Source organism: Sminthopsis crassicaudata, chromosome 4 (assembly GCF_048593235.1).
Source record: "Sminthopsis crassicaudata isolate SCR6 chromosome 4, ASM4859323v1, whole genome shotgun sequence".
Taxonomy (NCBI): domain Eukaryota; kingdom Metazoa; phylum Chordata; class Mammalia; order Dasyuromorphia; family Dasyuridae; genus Sminthopsis; species Sminthopsis crassicaudata.
In genome coordinates, this window is record NC_133620.1 from 361,664,653 (window position 1) to 361,674,084 (window position 9,432).

General features: G+C 38.9%; 1 protein-coding gene across 4 annotated transcripts in view; it reads left to right on the plus strand.

Annotated features, from left to right (window-relative positions):
• Nucleotides 1–9,017, plus strand: part of HLF (HLF transcription factor, PAR bZIP family member) — an 82,134-nt gene extending 73,117 nt beyond the window's left edge. For 2 of the 4 annotated variants that reach the window (XM_074261836.1, XM_074261838.1), the window contains exon 4: nt 4,232–9,017. In XM_074261836.1, coding sequence (XP_074117937.1) covers nt 4,232–4,450 — 219 coding nt within the window. In that variant the 3' untranslated portion in view covers nt 4,451–9,017. The remainder of the gene's footprint in view (nt 1–4,231) is intronic. The other 2 variants (XM_074261837.1, XM_074261839.1) reach the window with 1 other exon arrangement.
• The last annotated feature ends 415 nt before the right edge of the window (nt 9,018–9,432 follow it).

Below are 9,432 nucleotides of genomic sequence, written 5' to 3' on the forward strand. Positions count from 1 at the left end.
TGAAAGTTTCCCAAAGTGGGGATATCTTATTCCTGGGGAAAATGTAAAGAGAGTTACCAAGATTAGTTAGGTAAAGGATGTAATGGCCAAAAATTTCAAGTACTCTTGATGATAAAATGATTCTTTGTCACATATTTCCTCACAAAAACAATTTTTTTGAAGATAAAAGTAAACAATGAGGCAATGAGTAAAAATACTATGAAGACTGAACATATATGAATAAGAACAAGTCTTGTAATTGGATAAAATTTAAAATAAAATTAATATATAATATAGTTGTTATACCAGGTGGGGATGAGGCATAAATGGCAAGCAGTTTATGGAAATGGCTAATTATTAATACTTTTATAAAAACCTAAAGAACTTTTACTTTTAAGATCATGGATAGGAGAGAAGGAATTATTGTAGAATAATTGAGTCATGACCCTTCTGAAGATTTCTTTATTTCTAACTCAAGAAGAGCAAAAAAGCCAGATTGTACCATTTTCTGGAAGGTTTCTGGCAATGGATACCTGGTTGTTCTGGGAGCCTCCAGGCTTATCCATTTAACTTCTTCCCATGTGGTCCTCAAGGCAACAAAAGTCAGGATAGGACAATCTTTATGATACCAGGTCAAGCTTGGCTTTGGAAGATATCTTTTGACCCTCTATGATAAAAATTGGAATCCTCTCCTCCAAAAAAGGAAAAGAAAATTGGAATCCCCATTATTGAAAAATACAGATGACATTGTGAATCCCAGAAGGAAGAATTTGTTCCCTTTAGATGCTTCTAGGAAGTAAATTGGGATAAGGAATTTTCAAAAAAGGTTTATGTCTTTTGATTTATTAATCCCAAACTCAATATAACTCCCCCATGGTTACATTGGTCTGCTAATTATGAATTCATTTGAGTTTACAAGCAAACATTTCAGGGAGGTTAGTAAGAGATGATACTCTTCAATATGAAACAGTTTCATCATATAACTGGAATGTTACACCTGGGAAAACAATATAACATTGTTTTGTAGGTAAAGAAACTGAGGTCCACTTATTGAAATGGCAAGAATTGTGTTGGGAAAAAGGGGTGGCAGCAAACATTTTAGAGCATGGATCCCTAAAGGTTCTCATAATAGGGAACTTTGGGCTATATGGCAAATACTTTACCCAGAGACTCAGAGGTATGATAGAGGAAAGGAATGGAAGTGAGAAGGGGGAAAATGTTGCCCAAATCAGGTTTTTTTTGTTTTTTTTTTTTTTGCCTTCTCTTCCTCCTAGAGCTATATTTCTATTCCCATCCCTTCCTTTTCCAAGGAAGCTGGAATGAATAATTGTTTTAGAAGTTGAAAGGAAGCTCAGAGATCACCTAATCCAAACTCCCCCATTTTATAGATAGAAACTATGATCCAGAAAAATGAAATGACTTACTTAAAGTCATTCAACTAGTTAGTAGCAGGATAGTTTAATTTAAGATAGACCTATTCCAAAGTATTGGAATAGTCCATGCTGTTTGAATTTCTACTGGTTAGAAAACTAAGAGTTTTAATAAGCAAAGGCTCCTGGAAAAGTTAAGAAGTTGGATAGCAGTCAGTTAGGAGCAAGTTGATGAAATCAGTGTAATGCAGAGAAGGGCTTGAGAGCTTTGATGTGAATGTGGGAGGCAGAGAGGTAATTTTGGAGTGTGAGGCACTTTGGGAGAAGACAGGGCTGGTTGGGGGAAGCCTGAATGTAGTGATTTGTTGGAGAGGAGGAGAGAATGAACAGGCTCAATAAGGAGCTCCAAAAAGGGAGGTGGACAGAGAGGAAAAAATTTTGACATCTGTACATCTATCCCATGATCCTGGGATGGAAATTGTGAATAAGCTACTCGTCCCAGAGCAACAGCTCTCTGACCTACCCTTTTCTCCTTCATTTTCTATCTATATTGAGCATTCTGATCACATAAGAAATTTTATTTCAGCTTTATATGTGACATGTATAAGGTATGTGGGAGTGATTGACAGGAATGGGAACCATAGTTAGTTTCTATGTAACAAATAGCAGGAATGTGTATATAGGGAGTAGTAGGAAGGTAATAAGCATTTATTAAGCTTCTTCTGTTTGCCAAGCATTATTCTAAGACATATTTGCAAATATAATCTCATTTGATGCTCACAACAACCTGCAGGGTAGGCACTGCTATTGCTGCCATTTTATAGTTGAGGAAACTGAGGCAAACAAAAATTAACTTGTCACATGGCTGGTGTCTAAGGTTGGATTTGAACCCAGATCTTTCTGAATCTAGAGCAGGGCTCTATGTGCTATGGCACTAGCTGCCTCAGCAATAGTTTCTATAGCATGACCCTCAAAGATGTTTCTATTTCTCCTAAGACCTTGGTTATGAAAAACAGATCTCATGGTACTGGGAGCAGACTTGGGGTTAATTTGAACCCTTCTGGTACAATCACGTGCATTGACCATGACCCTTAATGGTCTCAGGGGAATATAAGAAGATTAGGTCCCTTGGGGCTTCCTGGGTGGCACGTGACTGCAGCCATCAGATTTGCCCCTTTCAGTCTGGGATTAAGAGATTTGTTGTTTCAATTTGTTAAAATAATGAGGGATGGGGCTCAGGTAGCATCATAAATGAATTGCCTAAAGCTGATTTTGAGAAAAGGGGAAACCTAGATGGAAAGTTTTAAAGCAAGATTTATGCAGCCTGTTTTTCCTAAGAGGATTTTCTTTTATTTTTATTTGATAAAAAGGAGGATTGCTTCCAAATCACCACTAAGTATCTAAGGTATCAGCCAGGTTAAGCAAGGTCCATAAGATGTCATCTCCTTGAGTCTTAGTTTATCTTATTTCTTGAATATTCCCTGATCACTCTGTATCTCAAAGAAACATTAGGATGATGATCAATATAGTGTGTCCCTGTGGAAAAATTACATCATCAACCTTTGCTTATCCATAACATAATATTCACTTTGTAATCTGCCAATGATGTTTAATGCTGTACTGAATGTAGTTGGAAATACACATGCACACAGATTTAGATATAGAACTATATATAGAAATAGGAATATATATACACACACACATATATATTTATACATATATGCATGCATTCACTTATTCATGCATTCATACATATGGATAGAGAGTGTTATTAGCATTTTGTTGGAAACATCAAAAGACTTGAATTTCTGTGTGTGTGTGTGTGTGTGTGTGTGCGCACGTGTGTCCCATGAAAGGTGAGAAAAGGGGAATGGGTGCAGTTCCATTTTATGAAATACTTTCTTCATCACCCTTCTGACATCTTGTTTAATTAAGAGAGAAAGAGAAAAGGGAGGGGGAAGAGAAGAAAAGAAGGAAGAGGGCAGAAAAGGAGAGAGAGAAGGTGCTATTAAGAGTGCATATATATATATATATATATATAATGCAAATATAAATATAAAAATTTAAATACATACAAATATTTATATGTATGCATATATAAACACACAAATATATATATATATAATATACAAACGTACATAGGTACACATAAATAAACTATCAATCAAATTATATCTATATATCCATACATATTACTATATCTGTGCACACATGAGTAAAATATCAATCCCTTATATCTATCTCTGTGTGTACATATACATATCGATACATGTATAGGTATGTACATAGGAGATAGCCGGCATGGCTTAATGGATAGAAGCTGACCTGGCTTCAGGCCTTGCCAGTGGCGCACACGAATCTTTAACCCCTTAGTGCCCCCCCACAGCTCCGGAGCCCTTCAGAAAGGCGGTTGTCCCAAGGAAGCTTCAAGGAAGCTTCTCGGAACGCACCCTGGGTCAGTGAGATGGGGCGCTTCTTCGCACCTGGGGTGTGACCCCTCTTCTGACAGGCCACGCCCACCCTCTGGTGAGGGTCTGAGGAGGGAGGGGAAGCTCCCCAAAGGGCCGGAGCCTGTTGCTCCCCCCCCCCCACCCCGGAACGGGCAGAGCCATAACCGAGTGGGACGGCTGATTTCTAGCCAGCCCGACTTTGACTCCAGGGCGCTCCTGATGCTTGTCCCCAAGTGGGCTGCCCTGGCTCTCTCTGGGGCTCTAGGCCCGATTGGGACACCGTCCCTCCGGAGGTTCTGGGAGTCTCCGACCTCCCCCAGTAGGAAGCCAAGCAGAGCGGGCCGGTGCTCCGGGTCCGTGGGATGACCTAGGTAATCCTGTGGTTTTGCTGAAATCTAATATCTTGTTCCTTTTCTTTCTGTAACTAATGAGCAGGATGACAAGTACTGGGCAAGGCGCAGAAAGAACAACATGGCTGCCAAGCGCTCCCGAGACGCCCGGAGGCTGAAGGAGAATCAGATTGCCATTCGGGCCTCGTTCCTGGAGAAAGAGAACTCGGCCCTTCGCCAGGAGGTGGCTGACTTGCGGAAAGAGCTGGGTAAATGCAAGAACATACTCGCCAAGTACGAGGCCAGACACGGGCCCCTGTAGGCCGGCGCTGGGGCCGGTGGGCGATTGCCTAGATGGACAGTGTTTCCTGTTGGATAACACCACATCCAGACCAACCTTGCTGTCATCAGCACTTTACTAGAAGCATCAACAGAAACTGACTTGCATTTGTGTGTGTGTGTGTATGTGTGTGTGTGTGTGTGTGTGTGTGTGTGTGTGTGGGATGCGCGCCCGCGCACGTTGTGTGCACCGAGGTGGGAGGGCCGGTGCCGGTGCAGTTCCCATTTTTATGAAACACCCTCTTTCCCCTCTCTCCTCCCACCTCTGACTTTTCATTTAGTTCTACACCCACAAAAAAGTGCCACATTTTTACTTGGACTATTGAGATCGATGGTGGCTATTCTCTCCCTTCGTTGTCTCCTGCATCCTGACCCTCTGGCCGCAGTCAGCGCCGCTTCCCTTTAGACTTTTATTCCTCTTTTGATCCCTTTCCTTGGATTTAGACAGAAAGATCCCAGTTTAAAAAAAAAAAAGTAGATCTCAGTTTTTAAAAGTACAAGCTATTGTTTATGTTTAATCAAACGTTAACATACTAATAAGGTGCACAGGATAACTTAGTGCTACACTGCAGAAATATTAATTTAGAGATTGCTTTCCTCATATTTTTAAATTCTGGTGATATTTGTCTACAAATCTCAAGTGTTGTTTAGATTCATTAGGGCCCCATATTTACTTCTCCGTATCTGCTAAGTTTCCTTTTGAATCTCCGAGCCCCAACTATGTAAGAACACCATTACTAGGGCACACAGAGTGTTTTTTGCACTGTCTGTACCTAAAGCAATAACCCTGTTGTATGCTAGAGCATGCTGCCTGAGTCTTCTTACTAGTGGATGTAGGATCACTCCCTACCTGAGAGTTTCATTGTCTTAAAAAAATAAAAGAAAGAAAGAAAATAAGGAAAGTGACACATTTTGAGCATGCCCAGAGCATCCCCAGATTCAGAGGCAGAGGAAGGTGCTGGGTCTACAAGAAAATGGGCAGTTCATTGATATCAGAGCCAAATAACAAGTCTCACGCTCATCAGCTTTTGACACCAAAAGGAGTTTAATTTGTCTTTCCCCCACCCTTACACACACACACACACACACACACACACACATACACACACACACACACTTTTTCACTTCTTTTGGCACTTTTCTTCCCTTGTTCCAGTTGAAGATGACAGATATCCAGAACATAGTTCAGTGGTCTCAGATCTGTTTTTTTTTTTTTTTCACTTTTGTAAAATATATATACATATATATATATTTTTGTGAACTCTCTCTTGCTGTTTCTAAAAATGATTTTAATTGTTAGCAAGTTGGGTATTTTTAAAGCCCCACCTCTCCTTTTCTTCTCTACCCTGGTGTTGTTTTGAAATTATTCATGAAATAATAACAATTCTGGAATTTCCTTTGTTGCTTTATTGCTGTTTGCTTTAGGATGTAAGTTCTGTTATAAAGTGGACTTCTGAAAAAAAAAATGAATGTAAAGACACTGGTGTATCTCAGAAGGGGATGATGTTGTCATAAACTGTGGTTAATCCAATCGATTTGAATGTTTACTCTAGACCAAAAGGAGAAATTATTAAAAAAAATGTTTAATGTTTATACAGAGTAATTATAGGAAGGTTTTTTTTGTACAGTATTTTTCAGATACAAATACTGACCATGTATTTTGAAAGACATATATTATATATAGCAAAGAGAAAAGGAAAAAAATTTATTCCATGTTTTAAAATTATATAGCAAAGATATATATATATATAAATATATATATATTCACCATTATTGTACAGAGAAGGAATGCTTTGGAGTTTTTGAAATCTTTACTATTTCAAGCCAATCACTGACTCATCAGCATGTTTTCTGCTGCAAATGAAAATTTTTGACAGTACTGAGGCTTGCCACAATACTTCTTGCTTGTAAACACATAAGGAACTTTCATATTTTCTTTTAGGAATTAAAAAGTAAGTCAGTCAATATCACCCAGAAGCACAAAATGGATTTTAGTCAAATATTTATTGAATGATAACAGTATTTTTTAGGAAAAGCATCTGCCACAAAATTTTCATGTTCACTCACTCTAGAATGACATATTGCTGGGATGGGTTTCCTGCTGCAAGTATTTGGAACAGCCCCATTCTCCCTTGCAGACACACGTCTCAAATACGGTATTGAAATGTGGGGTGAATATCGGTGCTAAGTGTTTGGTCCGTAATTTGCTAGATGTTTCTCCTTTAACAAAGATTGTTCCTTGTTTCACTGGAGTGTATTATGTCAACAGATTGCAATGTTACTGAAAAAAAAATGGAACATTTTGTTCTAGATTAAATATTTCTTTTATTCAATGGGATTTTCTAATTTCCTGCCTCATGAATACCCAGTTCTTCAGTGATGTCTCACATCAGTCCCTTAGGAATGTCTCTGTATTAGCATCTTTGTGAATGTGACAAAACTGATAAATTGGCCAGGTTCTTGTCCTCCTATTGGCATTCACTCTGCCCCCAAACAACAGCTCATGGAGGATGATATGTAAGGGAATAAAATTCTTGTCAATTGGCATCTGAAAAATTGACTTCCCAAAGGTAAAGTAGAGTGGGATAGTACATCAGTTCAAACTCCAATGATTATGAACTCAGATTTTTCAGAAGCAGTGGTTAATTGCAGTGGAATTGGTAATTGACATATTCTTAATAATATGGGTACATTCAAATGGCCATAATTAACAGTTGTGAAGTCAGTGACATAAATTATATCTTGCAAATGGAAAAGTGTCGGTGAATTGCATTTTGGACCATCCTAACTCATCAGAATATAAAAAGGCAGCTGAGCAAACATCATTGATCTTTCTTGGAATGGGCTTATTTGTAAAGAATTAATATCACAGATGTTTTATATGGAAAATGAAAAAAAACAAAAAACAAAAAACAAAACATAACCCACCACATTCTTTCTATTGTGTGCCAGGAGAGGTTTTAAGCAGCTACCTCATCTTTACAGTTAAACACTTCTGAGTCTGCACAGGTGCCTTATATCTGTTGCGCTCTCTTTCTCGCTGTCTTTCTATCTCTCTCTCTCTCCCTTTCTCTCTTCTTCCTTCCCTCCTCCTCCCTCCTTCTCTCTCTCTTTCTCTCTCCCTCCCCCTTTCTCTTTCCCTCTCTCCCTATTCCCTTCTCTCTCCCTCTCTCTCTCTCCCTATCTGTCCCCTCTCTCTTGCTCTTGCTGTCCTTCTCTTTCCCTTTCCCTTTCCCTTTTCTTTACCTTCATTCCCTCAGTCTCCATCTCCCCCATCCCTACTTCCACCTCCCAGTTGAGCTAATCATGCCAGGAAGGTTAATCATTCTGGTCAGTGAAGTGGAAGTAATCTCATACTGTGACTTGGTGATATCTAGAGCAATCAGGACAGGACAAATTCAGTCCAGTTGTCTTTAGAACAATGTTGATTGAACATTGTTCTGTTATACAAATCACATTGTCACTTTCATCTGTCATTATAAGCACCTTACAGGGATTAAAAATCCAGGGAGTTGAAAAATCGCATCACCCCAAAACAAATCAAGTTAAAACTTGAAATAGGAATCTGCAGACTAGAAACTTTGCTGGCAGCTGCCTTTGACAATTCCTTTTGACTAGCAGAGAAGTCTCGAAAATTTATCAACCAGACCAAGTTAGCAGCCCACTCTTCCCACTAGGGAATGCTTGTGAACAACAATAAATTCCTTCAACAAGTAAATACTCTTTCATTCTATTTCTGTGGCTTTTTTTTTTTTAGCCCATGTGAAAATCACATTTGACCAGATAGAGTTAGAATGACTATGAATAGAGTCAGCAGTGCAGAATAATAGACATTCCCTCAAGTAAGAACTTATATAATGGATCTCTTCAGTCACCCAGGGTTTGGATGGATTAAAATTTATACTGATAGAGGAAATATCTATGTCTCAGTCTATATATTACTTTAAATATTATTTATTAGGGGGAAAGCATGATTGCTTCTTAGAACAATACCATAGAAGGTAGCATTTTGCCCCTGTCTAAGGAAAATCTGGCATCATAGATTTAGGACTTAAGTGATGACAGATCTGAGTCCAAGCTACGTGGCCAACTCTCCAGGTGGTACTCACTCACTTCCCTCTATCTTGCCCCCTTCCCTCTATGGTTCTTCCATTCCTACATTTCCATAAGGCCTGAGTCCCTGCTAAATTCTCCTCTCTTCATCTGGGAGTGACTTAAAAGTCAACAGAAACAAGCCTTGCTGTAGTCTTGGTAGCTTCTATTTGACTGGTAAGATGAGTTCCCTTTTGTTCTTTTAAATTTCCTCTTTTGTGATACTTAAGGACACTGGGACCTTTCATTTGAGACCACCAGACAAAACTCTATCCAGTGATCAACCATTGTAATTTTGGGGAACACCACAAGATTGCATCTGTTAAATAACTCATGTTCACCTAGACAATCAGCTGAAATTGTGCATCATGATACAGGATTGCTTCTTATATGTTGTTCAGCCCAAACCTTTGTTTGTTATTCTTAATGTTTAATAAACTTTGAACATTTGTCTTCTCCTTCATGTATCTGTATTTTGGTCTGCCAGTGTTAGAACTGATTTTCTACTTTGATAATGATTATAACTCATATCTTGAGAGAGCATTGAGGTTTTCTAAGCACTTTCTTCACCAAATGAGAGGCAGCGTGAAGTAGCCAGTGGAGAACTGACCCCAGAGCCAGAAAGATATGGTACCATCTCTGACATTTGCACCTGGGAAAGTCTCTTAACCTCTCACTGTTCTAGGCAGTCTCTAAAACTATAAATTACACAAAAGGTGCCAACTTATATTGGTAGAGGGAATTTCCTCACTTGAGAATTCTCTATATCAGTGGTATCATAGGTCCTGTCCCTTTCCTTATTCCAGTTCTTAATCAAATGGCTGTGAGATAAAATGATACGCATAGTACAATAAGAAAAGTGGTGAATGTGGT